Raw genomic sequence first — 23,651 nt, forward strand, 5'->3', positions numbered from 1 at the left:
TTTGCTCCGACTGTGGACTGATCCGGTGCCCATCTCTCCTCTCTTTCTCTCTCTTCCCTCCGTCTTTGGCTGTAGCGACCGCGGGAGAGCTCGCTGAGCTGGAACCCCACAGATCACCCGTTAAAATGAAGGTGAGTGGGGACGCTGCGGGCCCGGGGCCGGTCACGGCTTTCTCTCGGCCCCGAGCCGCACTTTGCAGAGCTAGGGACGTGTTGAATGGGCGAACTGCCGTGCGTGCGCCCCGCTGCATGCCTGCCGCCTGTCCACACAGCCTGTCCGTGGTGGTTCAGCACTTTGCAAAAGCGGCTGCAGCCTTCTGATCGCTGCCCATTCAGCTTCGTATTTTTAAACACTTCCTGTGTTGGCAGCCTCCTCTAGATAAGTCAAGCTTTTATCCTGTTTTGGTTCTTTTTTTATTTTGATTGTCTGCTTCCCTAAGGTCAGTGTGAATTTTCAGAAAGAGAATGCGTGGGGTGTTTCTGGGGATTAAGCAGACTTCTGAGGCCAAAGTATTTGAAGTTTATAATAAATGTTTATAAGTGTACACTCATCCTGGTCTGTGTATACGCAGGCCCCCCAACACACAGACAGATATTCCTTCTGAAGCCCATTAATCTTGCACACATGAGTGTGTGAATGCTTCAAGAGAAAGAGGATCTTCCAGCGTTCTGGAGTATTCCAGTCTTGACTGGTGGTCAGGGGCCGGAAGTATTCCTCTTTGGAGTGTGCAGTTACATGTGTGTGCAGCCACTTTTGTGTGTGCCTGCTTCCAGCATAGCAAGTGCTTCCCCAAACTTTTTCTGCTGCGTTCGGATTTTCTCAAAGTGACACATGTATCTCAAATATGCCTGGGAAGAACTTAGTGGAAAAGGGAAGGCAAGTGCTCTAACTTAATAACACGTCTCTAAAGCACACACTGTGACCTCAGCGCTTAGCAAGGTGGCATTGAACTTGTATGGCAAAAGCAGGTGAGAGGACAGATTGAGATAGCCACCGTGCTTAGTGTCAGGGTTAAAATGAATGGCAGAAGGAAACTGCTGTGGTGTCTCCATGCGTCATTCTGATTGTGGCCATTGCTACAAGGCGACGTTTCTCAGTAAAGCTGTATATGGTAGATACCAGGAAGATCAGTGTGGTAAGCCAGGGTTGGCTGCAAGTTTCGGGCTGTCAGTTCCTATTTGCACTTGTCAAGTGAGCTCAGACCTGAAGCCCATAAATGCAGCTTTTAGCAATGAGTTTCCAAGAAGACTTGCCTTCTGCAGTGGGTTGGTTGCATTTCTTATCTGTGCAGCAAGATTGTGTCCAAAAGATGTTGCCTTTGTAGCTGTTGCCAGTGAACATTAATTATGTATTGTTAGCAATTTGCTTTTAATTGAAGAGTAATTATGAAGAGGTTATAAATAACTTAGAAGTTTAGGGGATGTTTAAGGTGAATATGCCTTCTCTGCCTTTTCTTCATTTTTTTTCATTTCTTATGTGAATTGTGCATTTTTTGGAGTGTTTTGTACCTGGAAAAAGAAAAAAAATCCATTTTTAGTCACAACTTTAAAAACACTTAATAGTGTCAGGGCCTTGGTATATAAAGTGAAAGGTTGCTGACAAAGTATTTGCTCCGGGAGTGTTTTTCATCATTTCATGCTTAATTGATCAGTTACATAATTGTAACGCTGTTCCTGAGCATAAGACAGAGAACCAGGGAGTGAAAGTGGAGGCCAGGGCGGGAGCCGTGTGATGCCTTTCACAGCGCCTTCCTCTCCGCAGGCGGCGGACGAGCCGGCCTACCTGACCGTGGGCACGGACGTCAGTGCCAAGTACCGCGGTGCCTTCTGTGAGGCCAAGATCAAAGCCGTGAAGAGGCTGGTCAAAGTCAAGGTAACTGATGGAGGTGGAAGACAGGTTGGGAAGGGGGAGAATGCAAGTCAGTCTTCATCTGTGGGATCCTCACTACGGAAAACACCGTTCTAGAAACTCAGAACAGCTTTTTGGGCTTCCGCCCCGAATGGACTGAATCAGAAACTCCGGCAGTAAGTCTGGTCCTGCGTGTGTTAGGGAGCCCCCAACCCATGGGAAGGAGAACCGTGGAGCCACGAGTGTGGTTTATCTGTGGTGATTGTGCCCTTCCTGTGTGTCGATTGGCTGATGAAACTTGCAGGTATTAGTGGCTGTCTGACATTAATCGCCGCTGCTGCTTCACACAGCTTGTTTTTTTTTGTTTTTTTTAATTCATTAATTACGTTGTATTATGTGACACAGTTTCATAGGCACTTGGATTCTCCCCACTCCTCCCCAAACCCTCCCACCATGGTGGATTCCTCCACCTTGTTGCATAACCACAGTTCAAGTTCAGTTGAGATTCCCCCATTGCAAGCATATACCAAACATGGAGTCCAGCATCTTATTGTCCAGTCAAGTTCAACGGCTTCTTAGGTATACCCTCTCTGGTCTGAAGACAGAGCCAGCAGAGTATCACCCCGATCAATTAAAAAAGCTCCAACATACCATCAGCAAAATTTACATCATTATGGAATTAATTGACATAGTAATGAGTAACCAATATGTTAAAAATAAATGCGAGTTCTTAACCACATTCTCACACAGCTTGTTCTTGAGTCAGCTGTCCGGAAGTTCATCTGTGCATCTATTTGGAGTCCTTTGCCAGTTTTAATATTTTTTAGTATTTTGGCTGTTTCATTGATGCCAGTACAGTGAGTGTTTTTATGGGGTCTTGGACGCCAGAGGATAATTCAAAAAGTTTGTGGAAAATGGATTTGCAAAGCAAGTCACGACCCCTGGCTTTGGCTCAGCTCTTCGTCCTGCGGTGCCTATGTCTGCGCCGGTTCTGCCTTCCTGTGGACAGGGCAGGGAAGGCCCAAATGGGCACTGCAGGCATCTGGGGAGTGTATCAGCCAAGGAGGGCGCACTCTCTATTTCTCAAGTCAGAGATGTATTTTGGGGCAATGCTTTGAGGCACTTTTTCATAAGGCTCATTTCCGTTTTTTGGTTAAATGAAGGGTTTTTTTTTTAATTTATTTGACAGGTAAAATGGCAGAGAGGGAGAGACAGGAAGAGGTGTGCCGTCTGCTGATGTGTTTCCCTGCTGGCCGCGGCAGCCAGGGCTGACCAGGCTGAGACCAGGAGTTGCATCTCGTTCTCCTGTGTGGGCAGCTGGGGCCCGGCTCTTGGCCAGCTGCCCCTTCCCGGACACATTAGCAGGAAAGTGGATCAGAAGAAGGCCAGGGGCTGACCACTCCGTTCAGGAGGCCATGTCATAGGCTGCAGTTTAACATGTTGTGCCACAGTGCCAACCTCCATGTATATAATCTCCAGAAAGGAGAGGACCCCTTACATATTATCTGGAATTTAAACTTACTTGAGTAATTGCTCCATTAAAGATGGTTACCTTGTATATGTATAAAGAAGTACTTACTGAGTTACTTATGGATAGCTGTTAAGATTTGATGCAAGACTAGAATCCTGACTTAAATTTGTTTACACTTCGTATAAGCAGTAGCATTTAACACCATTTTTTTAGTTTGCCTGAGGCAATCAACTTTTTATGACATGTTGGTAAAATGTGATAAAAGGCAGTTTGAGATTTTTTTACAGTAACCATTACAGATTGTAAGTCGGCTATATCCAGTGACTAGTTCCTTTACCTATGGCTGTGATACATAAAGACACTTGCTGGCTGCTGTGGAAATGGTAACAGAAGGGCTCTAGCCCTTAAGGAGTTCATGGTTAATGAGAAACAATACACATAAATGCGAGACAATGTAATAACTTGTATACCATAGGTAGCCACAGGGCGGTAAGGAAACATAAGTTAAAGATGTTGTTATCATGTTATGATAAATGCATTGTTAATGAAAGTAACACGCTAATGGCTGTGCAAAAATGTTTTCCAGGTACTCCTGAAACAGGACAACACTACACAGCTGGTGCAAGATGACCAAGTAAAAGGCCCTTTAAGAGTACGTATACAGTACAGTTTAAAATCTAGAACAATGGGGGCATAGATTCATATAATTCATACATAGTTATATATCACTTAAAAGGCTATTATGTTAATCAGACAACAAAAACCAAAAATATATTTGTATAGGTTATGTACATTACGGTATTGCAATAACTGCCTTAGGCTACTAAACATCTTACAAAAGGGTAATTCTGCATGGACAGGCTTTCACCCCCTCTGTGCGGAGTTGACTGGATTTCTGCCTTGTTGCCACATCTGCAACATGTTATACCCTTGTCAAGGGTCTTGCCTCTTCCGTTCTGATTTCCCAAGTAAACCTTGTTTGTTTCACAATTTAGTGAATACCTACTTTATATTTGAGTTTAAGATTTATTTCTCAACTTGAAAGGCAGAGTGAGAGTGGAGGGTGATCTTCATCCACTGGTTTACTCTCCAGCTGGTCTTCATGGCCGGTGCTGGCCAGACTGAAGACAAGCCTTCGCTCACTCCAGCTGTGTCTGGTCCTGCGTGGTAGGGACCGACGCCCTGGGGCTAGCTTCTGCTTTCCCCTGTGCAGTGTCGGGGAGCTGGATCAGAAGCTGAGAAGCCAGCGCGCAGTCCAGCACGCCCGGGTGGGATGCCAGTGTGGCATGCAGCAGCCTAACCCACGGGGCTCCAGCACTGCCTCCTTCCCCACAGCTTCACCTTGTGCATTCATTTCTGGACATGGGTTTATGTAATCGATCTTTCTAATGTCAGAGTACCACTTTGCTTAGTACTTGCTATACAAATGTCTAGAAGCTCAGTGAGCCACCGGGGCAGCCCTTTCCAGGGCAGCCCTTATCGAACAGATTGCTGAAAATACAAATGCTGAATTCACAATTCAGTGTTTATGTGGAAGAAAACCGAGGCTATTCTTATTGTCTTGATGGTTTGATGATTCTTGCAGATTTTTTTAGAAAAAGCTTTTTGAAGAAAAATTTACAAACTTGGATTCTTCTCTTGGAGTCTGCAAATTACTTCTTTCTGAGTCACAGTTTCTAATGTGTAAAACAGTAAATAAGAGTTCCTATCCTCACATATTTGGTGGATCGAATTGTATAATGTATGTCTATATGAACACTGTAAATCAATACCTAAGGCAGTAGAAGTGTAGAATATCCTAAGTGTTATTTTCCAAACCCAGATCAGAGAGTTGGTGGGCGTGATTTCTTTGTCCAAATTCGGTAAGGAAATCTGTATTTCATGTTGAAGGTTGGAGCTATTGTTGAAACAAGGACAGCCGATGGATCCTTTCAGGAAGCTATTATCAGCAAGTTGACAGATGCTAGTTGGTATACTGTGGGTAAGTAGTGGAGTCATTTAATACAGAGAGTTGATTTGGAATTTGCGTATGCTTCAGTTTCGTGGAAATACTCTGTGGTGTTGGCCGAGAAATTTGTGTTCTTTCTTGTTCAATACTGCATATAGCTAGCTAAAATCTTAATGATACCTAGCTAGTAACAAAAGTAATTATTTTCTTTCAGTAACATATGCCTCCATTCTAGCTTGCTTTGCCATTTCTCTTCAAGGAAGTTGGATTCTGTGCTTATTACATGAGGAAAGTCAGAGAAACTGTGTCACTAAATATCAAGCCTTTTCACTTTTTCTGTGGTCATAATCAACATTCTTTGTATTTGTACTCATCTTATACATAGGTTCCCACAGAATTTGCAGACTAAAAAAAAAATTCTGACTAGAATAAATTCAAGCCAAAGTGCCTATTAGCTTCATTTTTGGTGGAGTATGGGCTGTCTTACTAGCAGCTTCCTAGAAAGATAAATATCCTTTCACTATGAATGTGTCCTTAACATTTGGTGTACGAGTTGAGACTGACTTTTAAAACTTCACTGCAGTGAGAAGCAGCAAGTGGCAAAACACCTGTAGATGCAAACCTGTGAACGGTGCTTAAGGCAGTGTTGCCACTGTGTTGACAGGAGAAGCGGCAGTTAGCGTTTCCAAACCTCTCAGGACTTGGAGACTGCGCAGTCCCGCGGGTTACACCTGCTCCCTATTTCTGTGCTGGATTCCCATAGCCGTGGTGGTTTTTACAAGTTTAGTTTGGCATGGGTGATAAAATGACATGCTGTGGTTTGTTCTTCCGAGAAGAAATGTCCTCTTGGGTTTACTGTTAGTTTACATATTTGTTTGCTTTGACAAAAAATCTTTCATATCCAGTTGATACAGGTCTAGTGAAAATGCTTTGGATAAAATTTTATCTGTCTAATTCTGGCTTTTAGTGGTATTAGCAATTTACTGTGTGTAACTCCTTTTTTCTATTCTTTCTTTTTCTTTTGGACCTCCTATAACGTAGTTTGCCGTGACTGCTGTTTTGTGTACATAGGGAGCTTGGTGATGGTTGTGACAGTCATTAGAAATGCAAAAACTAAGCTTAATGTTAACTCTTGCAGATTAGAGAGTTTTTGCTGTGTTACACAGAGCATTTGTGAGGATTTTAGCAGTTGGTTGTACAGAATTATGGGAAATTACACGCTTTTTCAAATCCTGATCATTCATCCTGTCTGCCCTTGCTGTCATGATTGCGCTCTTGTACCGGGTACTGTGCTGCACTGATGGGATGCCGCCCTCTGCCGGACCAGTACCTTGAGGATTTCACAGTCTGGTCTGTGCATCCCAGAGTAATCATTCTGTCATGAATAGCAATCATGGTGACCCCATCATTGGAGTTTTAGCATTTCTAAGGCTGGTTGCTACTGAGCGTTCTTGGTGATTTTCTATGTTGGGTAATTATGGGAGAGGTTGTAGAATTCTCATTCCTAAAAGAGCTTAGAGTCCTAATTAAGCGTGGTTGAGGTATGAAGCAGTAGTGTACATAGGAGTCACTTGGTGCTTGCTTTAAAAAAAGTGAAGATTCGAGGACCGTGAACCTCTCGTATTGGCCGGCCTGGGGATGGCAGTGCAGCAGCCTTGCGTCTTAGACTCCCGTGATTGTGAGTCTGATTCAGATAGACTCCAGCCGTAGGTTAGAAACACCGGTCATAGATGCAGAAATACTGACTGAGTTGGGAGAAAAATATGAGCTTTTGTACTTAACACAGGTGAAACTATGAAACGTTGAGATTTGCAGCACTCTGCTATAAAAGAATGCTTAGACCTCTAAGAATATGGGTCATATAAAGAATGATCACAGAATTACCTTAATTACCAGCTGGTTTAAGAAGATAAAGTGTGCACTGGCTCACGTGGTATGAATTTTTCTTTTATTGAACACCTGCTATCAGTTGAACTTTTCCTTCATTTCTAATTCTTAGCACAGTGAGTAGCATCAGAGACTGGCCGGCTTGAACTTTGGCTGACTCGGTGATACATTAACGCTGTATCATCTGGTTTTTGAAATGTATTTATTTACATTTGAAAGCGTGAGAGAGGAAACATAGGAAGAGATTTTCTGTCTGCTGCTTCACTCTCCAGATGTCCTCAGCAGGAAGGGCCAGGCCGGGCTGGGATAAAACCAGGAGCCAGAAATTCCATCTGGGTCTCCCAAGTAGGTGGCAGGAGACCCAGTGGCTGAGCGGTTGTTTGCAGCTTCTGCAAGGCACCTCATCAGGAGCTGGATCCAAAGTGAACTCAAGCACTGCCGTGTAGGATGTAGGTACTCCGGCGGGAAGCTTAACCCACTGCACCGCAACTACTATGAATGTAACAAAAGCGGCTGTCATGTTGCTGGGATTCTTCAGAATATCTACCAGTTCCTTACTGTAATGTTCAACAATTAATAGCCCCAGCTCATAGTTTTGTGTTTGTGTTTTGAGAATTAGAAGCATTTTTTTTCTTCCTGTCATATAACAGTGATTCTAGCCTCTTATTACAGACAAGGAATCTGTAATGTATGGAACTATGTTATCTGTCTAGTCATTTAAAAGGCGTCAAAACAGACTACAGTATCTCCACTTGAATATTACCATTAACTTGCAGTAAATACAACTGTCAAGACATTTTGAAAATGTTCTTGTGCCTTTTTATATTTCTTCCTTTTTTTGTTTCTAAGATTTATTTATTTTGCTTGGAAAGTCAGAACTACAGAGAGAGGGAGGGAGAGAGGAAGCTAACGCAAAAGAGAGAGATCTTGCATGTGCTGCTTCACTGCCCAAATGACCACAACAGCCAGAGCTGGGCTGGGCTGGAGCCAGGAGCCAGGAGCTTCTTCTAGGTCTCCCACATGGGTAAAAGGGTCCTGGAACTTGAGCCATCCTCCTCTGCTTTCTCAGGCCGTAAGCCGAAAGCTGGAAGGGAAGTACAGCAGTGGGCGCACAATCTGAAGCCCAGATTGGATGCCAGTCTCTTCTCAGACCCCTTTTATGACATCCGTCATAAAACACCTGCCAAAGCTGAGAGGCTGTTACACCAACTAGAAAGATCACTAGGAAAAAAGTACGAAGCTATACAGAAATCTGTTCACTCTAATGATAGATAGTTAGCCTGCTTGGTTTCTTGCAAGATAGAGCCTTCTATGTTTTGTTTATGCAGTATAATTGAATGCTAATTTCCGAATTTTCTCAATTCCGGGAGTTTCTAACTTGTTTATTTTTTTTAACTGAAAGGCAACAAGATAGAGACAGAATCAGAGGTCTCATCTGCTGATTGATTTTCCAGTTGCTTTCAAGGGCCAGTGGACTGAGTTGGGAACTCAGCCTAGGTCTCCTTCGGAGTGACAGGCCCCAGTTGGCTGAGCTGTGACTGCCTCCTCCCAGGGTTCGCAGTCCCAGGAAGCTGGGATGTTCTGAAGTGAGGTGTCAGTGTCCTAACTGGCATAATCACTGCTAGCTCGAATGTTCCCTGCTGTGGAGTGTTTTGTTTTTTTTCTAACTCTAGCTGCCAACAGACCTGTGGTTATCGTAGCTGGTTATGTGAATAATGTGAGGGACCATGAAGTTCATGCAAAAATGGAATTGACAAGTTTTTTTGTACAAGACACAATTTTGGAGTTCTTGCAGTTTGCACATATATGCGTTTTTCATGAACTTTTTAAAAGACCTGCTGTATATATGAACTTCTGACCTATTTCGTGCTAAAATAAACTTACAGAACGAAGAAACAGGCAGTGGAGGAAAAATGTTTGCAGACAGTACATCTGACAAGTGGTTAATACCTAAAATACATAACGAACTAAATGACAAACAACTTGATTCAAAATGACTGAAGATGAGTTTGACATGTCACAGCATTCCACATTAGGTGAACTTGTTGTCCTCTTAGATCACTACTGTGTAGTAGAAATAAAATTGTTTACTATTTCCTTAATGGACAAAGACACTGAAGATTATCCATTTTTCAGAAGACGTGTGTCAATGGCCATTACATTGTTTCCGTGACAGGCCATGTTTAGTACAGCAGTCCTCTAAGGTGATCGTTGATGTAAACATTTCTGTCGCCTGGGCAGTGTCATAACCATTGGAATGCTGTGGCACAGTGTATTACTCACACGCTTGGGGTGATGCTGGCGTCAACGTGCCCGGGCTGCCAGGAGCGTAAGAGTAAAGCATGTGACAGTTGAGTCAGGTGCGGGAGAGCAGGCTATTCACCTGCGGTGCTTTGTCCTCCTTACCAGCATTAGTGAGCTGTCAAGCAGCGTCAGGTGGGTCCTGCAGGGAGTGGGGGGAGGAGGGCGCTGCCAGCACAGCCAGTGACCACTTCCTGAGTGTGAGTGTCCCTGACGGCTTGGAAGCCGCTGGTGCTGACGACCTGAGCCTGCGTGGCCTGGGCTCTGAAGCAGGAAAGCCAAAGTCAAAAGCCGTCTGATGAAGGCTATCGAGAAAAATACTCGTGTATAACTGTACTGTAGACTTAGGTTTTATGCTAGGGGTCAGTGTTAAAAATATTAAACGCTTTACAAACAAAAATGTTACAGTACGTTAAGATTGTTATGATTGAGATAATAAAAACTTGTTGGTACAGATGTAGGGTAGCCTGAGGGTACAGTGTTTACGAAGTTTATGGTAATAGAGATGTGCGAAGCCTGTGCACTCAATCAGTTACTGCTTAGTCACCCACTCATCCGTGAGCAGCTGCTACTTCTGCAAGCTGTGGTCATGGTCAGGGCCCTATCCAGTCGCTTTTGTTGAAGGGTGGAGTATGTCTATGTCTCAAGTTTTAGCTGTTTAAGTAGTTAAGAGACTGAGAACGGAAGGCAGGTAGAACTGCCACCTGTCTGTGGACTCCCCAGATGCTCAACCAACTTGGAGGACAGTCTGTATCCTTCTCCGGGGGACTGGGCACCCAATTCTTGCAGCTTCCTTTAGCAGGAAGCTAGAATTTACAGAGGAGAAAGAGTTGTAGCCCAGGCCCTGTGCAGGTGGCTGGTGTTCCAACCAGCTCTCAACCCCTAGACCAAATACTCTCCTCCATTTGTTAAATATAATTTGTATCATTTTTACTGTGCCTTTTCTACGTTTAGGTAGGTTTATATACACAGGTATAATTGTGTCACAGTTGCCTACAATATGCAGATAAGGAACATGCTGTGTGGGTGTAGTCCAGGTGCAGTAAGCTGTGCCATCTAGTCCAGGTGTGTCACAGGCCCTGAAATCAGCATTTATGTGTACTCCATGATGTGTGCACAGTGATGTAATTGATGGTGCCATTTTAAAATACTCAGTCTCACCAATCATCAGGTAAAGGCAAATTAAAGCAACATTATGACATCATCTCACATTTGATAGTGACTGTGATCAAAAAGGTAAAGGATGAACACCCTCAGTGTCCATTGGCAGATGAATGCATAAAGAAAGTATGTTACACTCACAATGCCACACCCTTCTGCCCCTTTAAAATTAAAGAAGAAAATCCTGTTGTTGGCATCAGCATGAATGAGCTAGAGGACCTTACACGAAATGAGACGAAATGAGACGAGCCAGGGACTGACAGACAAGTACGGAATGGTCCTACTTGCATGTATAATCTGGAAGACTCAACAGGCACTAGTGGAGTGGTGGGTTCCTGAACTCGAGAAGGCTGGAGGAGATGTTAAGCAAATGACGCAGAATGTTGGCAAGAAACTCTCCAATAAATGTTTGTTCCGTAGTAGTGCCTATAGTTAGTAACACATTTTAGACATCTAATCATCCACACACACACACAAAATGGCATGTTAAGTAATGTATTGTTTTTTTTTTTTTTTAAAGATTTATTCATTTCATTACAGCCAGATGTACAGAGAGGAGGAGAGACAGAGAGGAAGATCTTCCGTCCGATGATTCACTCCCCAAGTGAGCCACAACGGGCCGATGCGCGCCGATCTGAAGCCGGGAACCTGGAACCTCCTCCAGGTCTCCCACGCGGGTGCAGTGTCCCAATGCATTGGGCCGTCCTCGACTGCTTTCCCAGGCCACAATCAGGGAGCTGGATGGGAAGTGGAGCTGCCGGGATTAGAACTTTCGCCCATATGGGATCCTGGGGCTTCCAAGGCGAGGACTTTAGCCGCTAGGCCACGCCACCGGGCCCGAAGTAATATATTGTTAATTAACTTGACTAAGCTATTCTACAGTGCTTCAAAATATCTTGTACACTGTAATTATGAGTATATACTCTTTCTATCAGTTAAATATTTTTTAAGAGATTTAGTTGCAAGGCAGAGTTATAGAGAGAAGTTGAGACAAGAGCTCTTCCATGCTCTGGTTCACTCCCCAGATGGTCAGAGTAGCCAAGGTCTGGGCTGAGCCACAGCCGAGAACTTCATCCACTTGTGCCACATGCTTGGATGCTGCAAGCGCCTAAGTTCTTAGTCTGCCCTCTGCTTTCTCAGACATGTTAGCAAGCCGCCGAGTTGGAAGTAAAGCAGCCAGAGCTTGAGCCAGCACCCACACGGGATGTGGTCATCTTAAATGGTGGCTTACAGAGTCCACAATCATTTCTTTAAACTTGGTCCTACCTAGGGTTTACGTAGTTTTAGCTGTACCCCGCAGTGTGAAACATGCTGTTAATCCGAAGTACTGTACCTAGATAGGAAACACTTGCTTTTCAGAACTCTTTATCTTGTATGCTTGTTTTGCATTTCATATCTGTTGGTTCCATCTTTTGGTTCCCTCCCCTTAGGTAATGTAGCTCACTGGTTAATCTCAATGTCCTTATCTACAAAAGGAGCTAATGATACTTCCTCTACAGAGGAGGCTCTTGGAATGACTAGGCCATGGAGGGAACCTAGTAAGTAGTAAGGAATTCTATCTTTGGCTAGATTAAGTAATTCACTCATTATTTTGCTCTCCTCCACTTTCTAGTAGAGCTATGCTGACAGAACTTTTGTGCTCAGTAAATCACCAGATAGATCCCTATTGTTTCTGGTTTTGGATTCTAGCAGATTGGGGTTTGCATTCGCATTGTGTGAGGCTCAGCTTTGCCATTTCCCTCAATACGATTGAGTTTTTATATCTGATTATATTGGAGATACTACGTTTGGCTGCACACGTATTCTGATTCTCAATGAATAATCCATTCAAGTGCTGTTTTTGGCAAGTATAAGAGATTTCGTAGAATTACTAAATCCTTGTAGTCCTTTTGGCATGCTATGGTGTAAGTCTGAACTTTTGTTTTGTTCTTTCTTTAATTTTTGAACTTATTGAACAATCTAAAATTACTATAGGCAGTTAGTCATTTCACTCATTAAGAGTATAGTTCCTTCAATACCTACAGACTGCGTTCTTTTAGATGATATGTCTAATGTGGAAATTATAGAGGAAGCTTCTTGCAGATGGTGCCTCTGTGGTTTTGGCCATCAGGATGCCACGGTTAGTGAATCTAGGGAGTGAACAGGTAACCCAGTGATTGAGAAGCCTGGCTTCCAGCTCGGAGTGCCTGGAATCCATCAGCTCTCAGCTCCTGCTCCTTTAAATTCCCACTGTGGCAGTCTCTGGGTGGCAGCAGGGGTGACCAGGTCTCTGCCCCTGCTGTGGGAGTCAATCGAGTTTCCTAGTTCCTGGCTCAGGTCCCAGCCTCGGCTGGGCCTTTGCTGCTGTTTTGGAAGCTCTTTTTCTCTCCCTGTCTTTTTTTTTTTTCTCTCTCTCTCTCTCCCTCTCTCTCCCTCTCTCCCCCTCTCTATTGCCATCTCTGATTCTCTTTCTCAAAGAAAAAGAAAATGCATGTATGTTGTTGGGCTTTCAACTTAAAAAATAAAACTTTGGGCCTGGCGCAGTAACCTAACAGCTGAAGTCCTTGCCTTGCACATGTCAGTATCGCATATGGGCGATGGTTTGTGTCCCAGAGGCCCCACTTCCTATCCAGCTTGTGGCCTGGGAAAGCCTTGGGACCCTGCACTTGCGTGGGAGACCTAGAAGAGGCTCCAGGCTCCTGGGTTTAAATAGGCGCAGCTCTGGCCATTGCAGTCACTTGGGGAGTGGGGATCTTCCTCTCTGTCTTTCCTCCTCTCTGAATAAAGATAAATAGGGCCCGGCGGCTTGGCCTAGCAGCTAAAGTCCTCGCCTTGAACGCGCCGGGATCCCATATGGGCGCCGGTTCTAATCCCGGCAGCTACACTTCCGATCCAGATCCCTGCTTGTGGCCTGGGAAAACAGTTGAGGATGGCCCAAAGCTTTGGGACCCTGCACCCGCGTGGGAGACCCGGAAGAGGTTCCTGGTTCCCGGCTTTGGATCGGCGCAGCACCGGCCCATTGCGGCTCACTTGGGGAGTGAATCATCGGACGGAAGATCTTCCTCTCTGTCTCTCCTCTCTGTATATCTGGCTTTCCAATAATAATAAAATCTTTAAAAAAAAATAAAGATAAATAAATCTTTAAAAAAATAAAAATAAAACTTTAGGAATCACATGACTTACTTGTATTAAGTATTCGCGTTTATACATTCGTGTAGTTTATTCTAAACTGTTTGTCTTTGTTCACAAAATATTGGAAAAATTCCTCTGTGAGATTGTTCCTTATCCACAGTCCCTTTGGAGAAGTCCTTTGGGATTTTATATGCTTAGTAAAATGAAATTTTCTCTTCAAAAACCTGATATTACTTTACCAATATTTATTTAAGAAATAAGAGCTAAGGAAAATAAGTTGAAACTACTCATCAGAAAATTTTTACTTAGCGCTACCATTGATCTATAGGAAAGATTTTGTTACATAAATTTGATAATGCAACTTTGTCTTATATTTTTATCATCCATCGTGTGTGAGCGTGAGAGAGAGAGTCTGTGAGAGGAGAGACATGCCGTTTTCTTCAATTTTACAGGCATGTAACAGACTTGGAAATGTTCAGTTTTTATTTACAAAATGTTGTACTTCTGGGTGTCAATACACAAATGTTTATGTTAGTTAGTTAATGATCTTGAAGTTTTAAAAGCAGAACATTACACGTGGTGGCACTGCACACCTCCTGATTCTGATGTAAATCTGGACGCTGTCACCCGAGTGCCAGTCAGAGAGTTGTGCTTGCTGAGGGGCTCTGGCACTCCTGCCGGGTCTCCAGTGTATCGTCGGTTTCTGCATAAATTTGATAGCGCAGAGTGTATGGCCTGGTTGCTTCTGTGGACTTTAGATTCTTTGAATATGTGATTCAGATGTGTTTAATTTTCTCTATGCTTTTCTGCTGTAAGAGTCCAAATAATCATCCTCAGTGTTTGCCAATAGAAATTTCAATATTCTAGCTATGTGAATAATCACATAAAGGGCTGGAAGCTATTGTTACATCAAGGTGATATGCAATATGCCTTTATTAATACTAGCCACTTCTATTCGAATAGAAAGACATCAAGATTTATGAAAGAAAGGATTCTGTCTTAACTCACGCAATACTTTGTTATGAATATTCTTTTTGTAATATATACAAACATTGTTGAGTTAACATGTTTGAGTATCAAAGATAAGAATTCTGTCTTTTTATTTTATTAATAATCCTGGAGAATCAGGTGTCTTCTGAGAGCATTTTCTTTTTAATAATCTTTATAATGTTGAATGTGAAAATCAGTGCATTTTAGAAACTTAACCTATACAGGTGAATTTCCAAAATTATATAGCTACTTGTACAGATACGAAGACTTTTCATGCTAGATTGTTTAATTCCCTCGCCTCGCTCCTGGCAGTATTGGAGCACAGCCAGCTGGGTTGATTGGTTTGGGCATGCCATGAAGTCAAGGCTAGCGAGAAAATATTTCTGTTCCTTGACATTTCTCTTTAAAAATACTTGATGCCTTTCCGATCTCTTGTTGTTAAACCTTTATTCTTAAGCCACTTAGATCTGTTCCTTGAATCCATAATTTTGGAATGTGGCAGCCAGTACTCCTGTTTAGAAGGGGACCAGACGAGTGAGTAGAGGGAATAGAATCACTGCACACTGCAGTCAGATAGTTTGGGAGGCTGGCTTGGTGGCACAGTAGCCTGATCCAGTACCTGTTGCACTGGCGTCTCTTATGGGTGCTGGTTCCCATCCTGGCTGCTCCACTTCCCATCCAGCTCCCTGCTTGTAGCCTGGGAAAGCAGTGGAGGACGGCTGCTGTACTTGGGCCTCTGCACTCATGAGGGAGACCCAGAGGAAATTCCCGGCTTCAGATGCGCGCAGCCCCGGCCATGGCGGCTGTTTTGGGATTGAACCAGTTGATGGCAAAATCTCTCTCCTTTCTGTAAATCTGCCTTCCAAATAAGTCAATCCTAAAATAATAATAATTTGGTGAAGTTAGGGGATACTGCATAGGTTATAACTGCTTTTTTTAAAGCTAAGTATTTGCCTTTACTTCTAAAACTAACAACAACTTAATCTGTTGCTTTGATTCGACTCCTGGTACTTTAAGAAGTCGGTTCTGTAGCGATATGAAGAAAGATCAGGCGCAGTTGCTTCAGCAGTTTGCGCAGCCATTTAAGGTTTTGAAAAATAGCTTAAAAATATCATTTCTCACTGATATTAACTTTTCAATGAATGGCAGTGATCATGACTGTGCAGTCCCAGTTTTGCTCAGTGGGTGTGCATCAATCCTCCGTGTGTTGCTCTTGCAGTGTTTGATGACGGAGACGAGAGGACACTGAGACGAACTTCGCTGTGTCTGAAGGGGGAGAGGCATTTTGCAGAGAGTGAGGTGAGCTGGCGGAGCGGGACGTCCTGGCTTGTGCCTCAGACCAGTAAGGAAGGTGTGACTGCCGACTCATCTTTTCCCTTTGCAGACACTGGACCAGCTTCCATTAACAAATCCAGAGCATTTTGGAACTCCAGTAATTGCGAAAAAGACGAACAGAGGAAGGAGGTCTTCTCTCCCTGTGTAAGCTCTCTCACGTGTCCAGTCATCGCCTTTACAGATAGCACAGCGAGCACTCAAGTGAGGGCGGGCCTGAGCTGGGCGCGGTATCCTGAATCCTCACTTTGGATGCTTCACCCTGGTAGAGAGGCCTAGCTTTTTATTACTTCCACTATTTCTTCCTTTTTCCCTCTCTCTCTCTTTTTCAGATGTACTTATTTATATTTTGAATAAAGCGAAGTTACAGAGAGACAGAGTGAGAGAGATCTTTCATGAGCTAGTTCACTCCTCTAATGGCCACAGTGGCCGGAGCTGGACCAATCCAAAGCCTGGAATCAGCAGCTTCTTCCGGCCTCCCGTGTGGATGCAGGGGCCAAGCCTTGGACCATCCTCTGCTGTTTCCCAGTTGCATTGTCAGGGACCTGAATAGGAAGTACAGTAGCCACAATTTGCAGCTGTGTCCATCTGGGATGGTGGCACCAGAGACAGAGGCTCCACAGCTCACTGTGCGGCCCCCATCCCTCCACGTTCTGTAAGGCTTCTACACTGTCTTAGCCAAAGGGCCAGAAGCGATTCTATAAAGGGTTCTTTGGTTTTAAGTTACTGTGCCACAGCTTTCCTGTTTTAAGTGTGTATGTGTACCTTTGAAACTTCTTTATTTTAAAAACATTACAACAAAAACTACAAAAATAATGCCACGAGCTTCCATACATTGTTCATTTAGATTCACTAACTGGTGACATTTTTTGATACAGTACTTTATCATTCATATCTATATCTACTGTGTGTCTATCTATATATCCACACACATCCAATTATTTTAAACTTTATTATAGTTTCAGTTTTCTGAACCATTTGAGAGGAATTGGCAAGTTTTATGACCCTTTATCAAGGTGTAGATTTCAAATCCACAGAGGGTGATGTTGATAAAATACTTCCATCTGATAGTGTGTTTGTAATTCAGATTTTGTCAGTTACTGTGTTGCCAGAGCCAGTCCAAGATCGTGCACTCTAGTTCATTTTTCTTGGGTTTTTAAGTTTCCTTTCATCTGTTGAAGTTCTGCAGTCTACTCATGTTTCCATTCATTGACACTTTTGAAGAACCTTGAGTTATTTGTAGACTGTCCCTTGATAAGAAGTTTATAAACTGTCCCCTGACGTAGGTGTGTCTGACTGGTTTCTCATTATTAGAGTCAGATTATGCATTTTTTATGGTAATGTTATTCATGTGATGCTGTGTGCTTGTAAAGCAGATCAGTAAGTCCACATGTGATTGGTTTGTCCTGTATTACTGATGTCAATTTTCATCAATTGAATAGGTAGTATCTGCAAAATTTCTCATATTCAACATCAACTTGATATTTTCCTTTTGGTAATTTATCAATTATCTGTGCAGATAATATGAGGCCATTTAAATATCTTATTCTTTGACAAACTTTGTTCAGTGGCTTTTAATGTATCATTTGCCGTTATCATTTGGTATTATGATAGCAACATGGACTCCTTGTTTTCATTCCTGCTACATTTATTATTTGCCATTTAATTACAATGGAAATTTGCCTTGTTATCACTGTGGACTCATAGGTTCTAGTTTTATTTAATGCATAGAAGTTCATTGTTGAAATACTTATTTATGGTACTCGAATTCCCACAGATTTAGTCAGTGGGAGCTTCTCCAGGCTGGCTCCTTTGCCATCTGGGTATGTCTGAATCCTTTCTTGTTTTATTTTCTTCATTTCAAAGAAAGGAGACAGATCTTCTATCTGCTGATTCACTCCCCAAATGCCCTTAACAGCTAATGCTGCGCTAGGCTGAGGCCTGTGACTCAAATCTCAATCTAGGCCTCGCGTCATCTCCTGCTGCCTTCACAGGAAACCGATGTGAAGCTGACCCAGTACGCGTACCCGGGCACTGTGATACAGTTGGCAGGTTCCCCAGACAATGTCTTTTTCCTTTTTAAAAAGGTTTGTTTACTCTTACTGGAAAGACAGATTTATAGAGAGTAGAGACAGAAAAATCTTCCATCTGCTGGTTCACTCCCCAAATGGTGGCAATGGCTGGAGCTGAGCCAATCCAAAGCCAGGAGTCAGGAGCCTCTTCCAGATCTCCCATGTGGGTACAGGGTCCCAAAGCGTAATTAGAAAAGAAACTAAATGATTTTGAGCCAAGTAGTAGAGTTAACACTTCTAAATACTTGAGAGCATACCAGTGGTTTCAATATGTTGCAGGGTGTCTTTGAAGATATCAAGTGATTCGATGTATATTTATTAAGAAGCCAAATGGAGTGCATACAGTCTTCATTTTAAAAATTGCATGCTTAGGGGATGGCAAGGTATTGTAGCAGGCTTATCATTTGCAGTGATATCCCATATGGAGACCAGGTCATGTCCCAGCCACTGTACTTTCTGAGCCAGCTTCCTGCTTGTAACCTTGGAAATGAGTGATGGATGACCCAAGGTCTTGGGACCCTGCGCTTGTGTGAGTGACAAAGACGAACCTCCTGGCTCCTGGCCCCCGGCTTCAGGAGTGAACCCACAAATTGAATAAATCTTTACAGAAAATGTATGCTGGGAAAGCAGTAGAGGACAGGCCAAAGCCCTGGGACCCTGCACCCACATGGGAGACCCCAGGAGCCTCCTGGCTTCGGATCGGCTCTGGCTGTGTGATCACTTGGGGAGTGAACCACTGGACAGAAGAATTTTGTCTCTCCTCTCTGTAAATCTACCTTTCCAATTTAAAAATATATAAATCTTAAGAAAAAATTGTATGCTTAAAATTAATACATATTGTTATATTTGAGGGTAAATTATTTACAAGTAAGCTTCCTACATAAACTCTCATACACATATTTATGATCTATTTTTATAACCTCTTAGAAAATTTATTTCTTTAGCTAGCATCTGGCTAATAGGATTTTTTTTTAAGAAAAAAAAAAAAAGTTGGGGAGAGAAGTAGAGCAGTCATCATATGAACCAGCACCCATATGGGATCTCAGCATACGCAAGATGACAACTTTAGCCACTAGGCTACCACACTAGACCCTAATGGGAATTCTTAAAAATATATATATTTTTTGGCAGGGCCAGAATTGTGCCATCGCATAGCATCCCATGTCAGAGTGCTGGTTTGATACAGCTGCTCCTCTTGCAATCGAGGTTCTTCTAATGCACCTGGGAAGGCAGCAGTCAATGGCCCAGGTGCTCCCACCCGTGTGGGAGGGCAGGCTGCCGTTCTAGGCTCTGGGCCTCAGGCTGCTCCAACCCCAGCTGCTGCGACAATAGAGGAGTGGGAGCCATCTGCTGGAAGACCTTCCTCCCTGTGTGTATGTCGGCCTTTCTTTTGCCACTTAGTATCTCAAAGTAAATAAATCTTTTTTGAAAAATTCCATTTGGCACAGTTACTACTTTGGGGCTGTATAATTTGGCTCTCCTGCCCTGGCTGATTGTAGGCCAAAGTGACTAAGTTCAAGAACTCATTGATGAGTGACACAAACTGAGAGTTAGCATGGACACCTTGGGCCTCTAGCTGTGGGCTTGTGAGAGAGTGTCCAGGGATAAGGAAGCTGCTCCTGCAGGGAACGCATCAGGAACCGAAGGGCACATGTTACAATGATTCCTTCTGATTGTACCAAGTAATGATTTGTGTTAAGATGCTAATCAAGTTATCCTGACTTGTAGTACTGAGGATGAAAAGGAAGAAGAGAGTAGTGAGGAGGAAGATGAGGACAAGCGTCGTCTCAACGATGAATTACTGGGGAAAGTTGTGAGTGTGGTGTCCACGGCTGAGAAGACTGAATGGTATCCTGCTTTGGTAAGCAAGGCAGAGAATTGCTTCAAGTGGGGTTTTTAAAAGCCCTGGAGATATTTTGGAAGTTTTAATGCTAATTTGAACTTACTGAAAATTCAAAGTTTGGGTAGTCACACTGAAATCCAGAACACTTCCCTGTCGTCTTTTTTTATTCCCTCTCTAATTCTTGATATCCTTGTATCAAGATCCCCCCAAGCCTTGATTTAATCATAAGAGCCCGGCTTTCAGGGCTAAGGCATCGCTGAACCTGCGTAATCAATCTTAACTTTCATTAAATTCATTAAGTGGGTATTCGGGTGCATCCCTTGCGCTTAGTTTCTTTCCTGTTTTTACTGTAAACTCAAGTACATTCTTAACTGCCTCCTCTCTTCCTTTCTCTAAACTTTTTCACAAACCTCAAATAAATTGGTGTTTACTGAAGATCATCAGTGAGTTCAGTCTTGTCCTAAATTACTTAGAACGGAGAGAAGGGTGAGACTGACAGCACATCAACCTTAGTAAGGATTATGTAGAAATTTTAAATAATTTGGATCAGAGAATATTGGAAAGGAAGGATTCACACAGGTATTTCTGACAGCTTTAAAAATTGTGAGCCCAAGGTAGCTTGGTGAAGAAAACTAATTAATTAAACAAAGGAAATGAAAAGGTAGACAAGAGGATTGTGTCAGAAAGGAATGCAACAAACTCGGTAATGCCTGTCTCCACTGGCAATCCATTCTGGCTGAGTGTTAGGTATGAGTAGGGCAATAACATGTACTGTGCCTGGGCACATGTAGGCAGAAAAGTCTGTGAAGGAAGATCTGAAGAGTTTGGACGTAATTCCACAGGGAGCTGGGCGGCGGAATGAAATTGGAGCTGTGTGTAGGAATGTCACTGAGGCAGTGATCTGAGCTGTGTTGATGGGGAGGCTCTAGGTGGTGGCAGTCAACCCGGAGGCCAGTGGAGTAAGTCATAGGTGAGATCATTGGACCTCGAGTTGTGCCCACACATCCTGGAAGGCTCCCCATGAGACTTGGGTGCCACGCCTTTCTGATGCTTATGTGGGTTGAATCTTCTGCCTTGTGCCTGTTGGCACCACGGTATTTCTCCCTCATTGTGGCTTGTTTAGTGTATCTTTTTATAATTGCCCTTCCATTACCCTGCCCACTTTTCAGGATATGCAAAACGATAATATTAATCTAATGGTTATCAGCATCAAGTAAGCAAACAAGATGGTAACTTTCATCTGGTATGAACATAGCTGGTGTGAAGATATGAACATACATGTTCAGGACCATAGCCATGAGCCATCTGAAGTTATTTATATGTAAATGTAACTTACTTAAAGTAGAATAAAGCTTCGGTCTTTGGGTTATACCAGTCACTTTTTAGTTTAGCCCCACGTGGCTGCCTGCTGTGTGGAACCTATGGATAGGTCTGTGCGTGGTGATAGACTGAAGTAGGGAAACAGGGACACTTCAGGAATTCATTAGGGAACTTTAATTATATATAAAAAAGTAATACGTGTAAACTGTTTACTAGTGTCATTGTTAACACATTTGTTATTTTTAAAATTCAAGAAATTATAAAAAGTCCTTTATTCATATTTTCTTTGACTTGCTGTGATTACTACAAATTGTGTATGTCCTGCTAAGAAAAACTGCTTATGAATATTTTTAGTGAAGAAGCATATTTAAAAATAAGTGATGATTCAACTGTGGTTTAAAAAATTGTAAAATGTCAAGTTTTCACCACACATCATGCATTTTATTTTTTGGAAGGTAAATTTTTACCCAGTTTAGAATCAAAAGTGCTGATCACATTTTAATTTCTATTTCATTCATGATTTTATGATCCAATGACAACAAGTACTAGAAAACCAATGAATAAAGAATTTGGGGAGGTCTCATTAATAACGAGAGCTGCTTCTAATGGAAACATACCTTATAAAATATAATGTTTTTGAGAAATTCGGATGTCTAGAATTTTTCTTTTTAGCAAAAGATGCTTTTTGCTAAACAAAGGGAATTTCCTGTTTCCTGTTTCAGGTAGTGTCTCCCAGCTGTAATGATGACGTCACAGTAAAGAAGGATCAGTGTTTAGTCCGGTCATTTGTTGATTCTAAATTGTGAGTAAATGAATGCAATTACAGTGGGTAGTGCTTTCCCACCTTGTCGTTTTCTTCCCCTGAAGATGTGTGTGTGCTGGAAGGGGAGGCTGCAGTGAGGGAGGAGAGAAAGATCCCCTCCCTCTGCTGGTTCATTCTGCCCATGGCCAAGGTGAGCCACGCCAGTGCCAGGAGCACACAGTGCCTTCACAGTCTCCCACGTGGGTGCAGGGACCCAAGGGCACTGCCTTCCCAGGCACATCAACAGGGCCTGGAGCCGGCATTCTGGGTGCCAGTGCTGCAGTGCCACAGGACCAGCCACAGGTTTTTAAAAAATTTTTTATTTGATTTTATGGTTTTTCTTTTTAAAGATTTATTTTATTTTTATTGCAAAGCCAGATAAACAGAGAGGAGAGACAGAGAAGAAGATCCTCCATTTGTTGATTTGCTCCCCAAGCAGCCATAACGGCTGGAGCTGCGCCAATCCGAATCCAGGAGCCAGGAACTCTTCCGGGTGAGTCTCCCATGTGGGTGCAGGGTCCCAAGTCTTTGGGCCATCCCTGACTGCCCTCTCTGGCAACAAGCAAGGAGCTGGATGGGAAGCGGGGCCGCTGGGATTAGAACCGATGCCCCTTTGGGATCCCGGTGCATGCAAGACAAGGACTTTAACCGCTAGATTATAATGCTGGGCCCTGATTACTGTGTTCTTATTGCAAAAGCATGTTCTACTGACATATTCTGTTAATTATAATTTTACTTTATGAGCCCGGCGCAGTAGCCTTATGGCTAAAGTCCTTGCCTTGCATGCACCGGGATCCCATATGAGTTACAGTTCTAATCCCGGCAGCTCCACTTCCCATCAGCTCCCTGCTTGTGGCCTAGGAAAGCAGTTGAGGACGGCCCACAGCCTTAGAACCCTGTACCCACTTGGGAGACCTGGAGGAAGCTCCTGGCTCCTGGCTTTGGATCAGCTCAGCTCTGGCTATTGCGGTCACTCGGGAAGTGAATCAGCAGACAGAAGATCTTCCTCTCTGTTTCTCCTTCTCTCTGTAGATCTGACTTTGCAATAAAAATTTTTTTTAAAAAAAGTTTATTCACGAGTTTCTTTGACGTCTTTTATAATATGGTGTTTTCTTTAATGGTGAACTTTAGAGAGAAGCTTTATATAATATGTGAAAGCAATATTACCAGTAGGTGTTCTTTTTTTCTTTAATGGCAAATGTTGATTTTTCCTTACTTGTAAAAATCATCAAGTTTGTTATTTTTTATCATGTATATTATTTGGTATTATGAGCTTTGAATTTTTTAGTTTTACGATGTATTTATTTGAAACACATAGTTACAGAAACACAAATGGAAAGAGACTGTCAGACTGTCATGTGTCGGTTTCTTCCTCCATGGCCACAGGCTCAGTGGCTGGGGTGACGGGGACTGACAGCATGAGCCGGGCCTTCTCCCGAGCCTCCTGTGTGGGTGCTGGGGCCTGCTTTACCAAGCTGTTAGTCGGGTCTGGATCGGGAGTGGAGCAACCAGGACTCGAACCTGCACGTGGCATTTTTTTATTGCTGTGCTAAAATACCAGCCTC

At 43.1% G+C, this 23,651-nt stretch overlaps 1 protein-coding gene across 4 annotated transcripts in view; it reads left to right on the forward strand.

The window, feature by feature from the left end:
* ARID4A (AT-rich interaction domain 4A) overlaps window positions 1-23,651 on the forward strand; it is a 66,911-nt gene continuing 43,260 nt past the window's right edge. For 3 of the 4 annotated variants that reach the window (XM_058666498.1, XM_058666497.1, XM_058666495.1), the window contains exons 1-8: window positions 1-131; window positions 1,762-1,872; window positions 3,906-3,971; window positions 5,210-5,300; window positions 15,937-16,016; window positions 16,102-16,196; window positions 19,850-19,982; window positions 22,007-22,086. In XM_058666498.1, the coding sequence (XP_058522481.1) occupies window positions 126-131; window positions 1,762-1,872; window positions 3,906-3,971; window positions 5,210-5,300; window positions 15,937-16,016; window positions 16,102-16,196; window positions 19,850-19,982; window positions 22,007-22,086 (662 nt within the window). In that variant the 5' untranslated portion in view covers window positions 1-125. The remainder of the gene's footprint in view (window positions 132-1,761; window positions 1,873-3,905; window positions 3,972-5,209; window positions 5,301-15,936; window positions 16,017-16,101; window positions 16,197-19,849; window positions 19,983-22,006; window positions 22,087-23,651) is intronic. The other variant, XM_004597623.2, reaches the window with a different exon arrangement.

The sequence above is a fragment of the Ochotona princeps genome, chromosome 6, assembly GCF_030435755.1.
Source record: "Ochotona princeps isolate mOchPri1 chromosome 6, mOchPri1.hap1, whole genome shotgun sequence".
In the NCBI taxonomy this organism is placed as follows: domain Eukaryota; kingdom Metazoa; phylum Chordata; class Mammalia; order Lagomorpha; family Ochotonidae; genus Ochotona; species Ochotona princeps.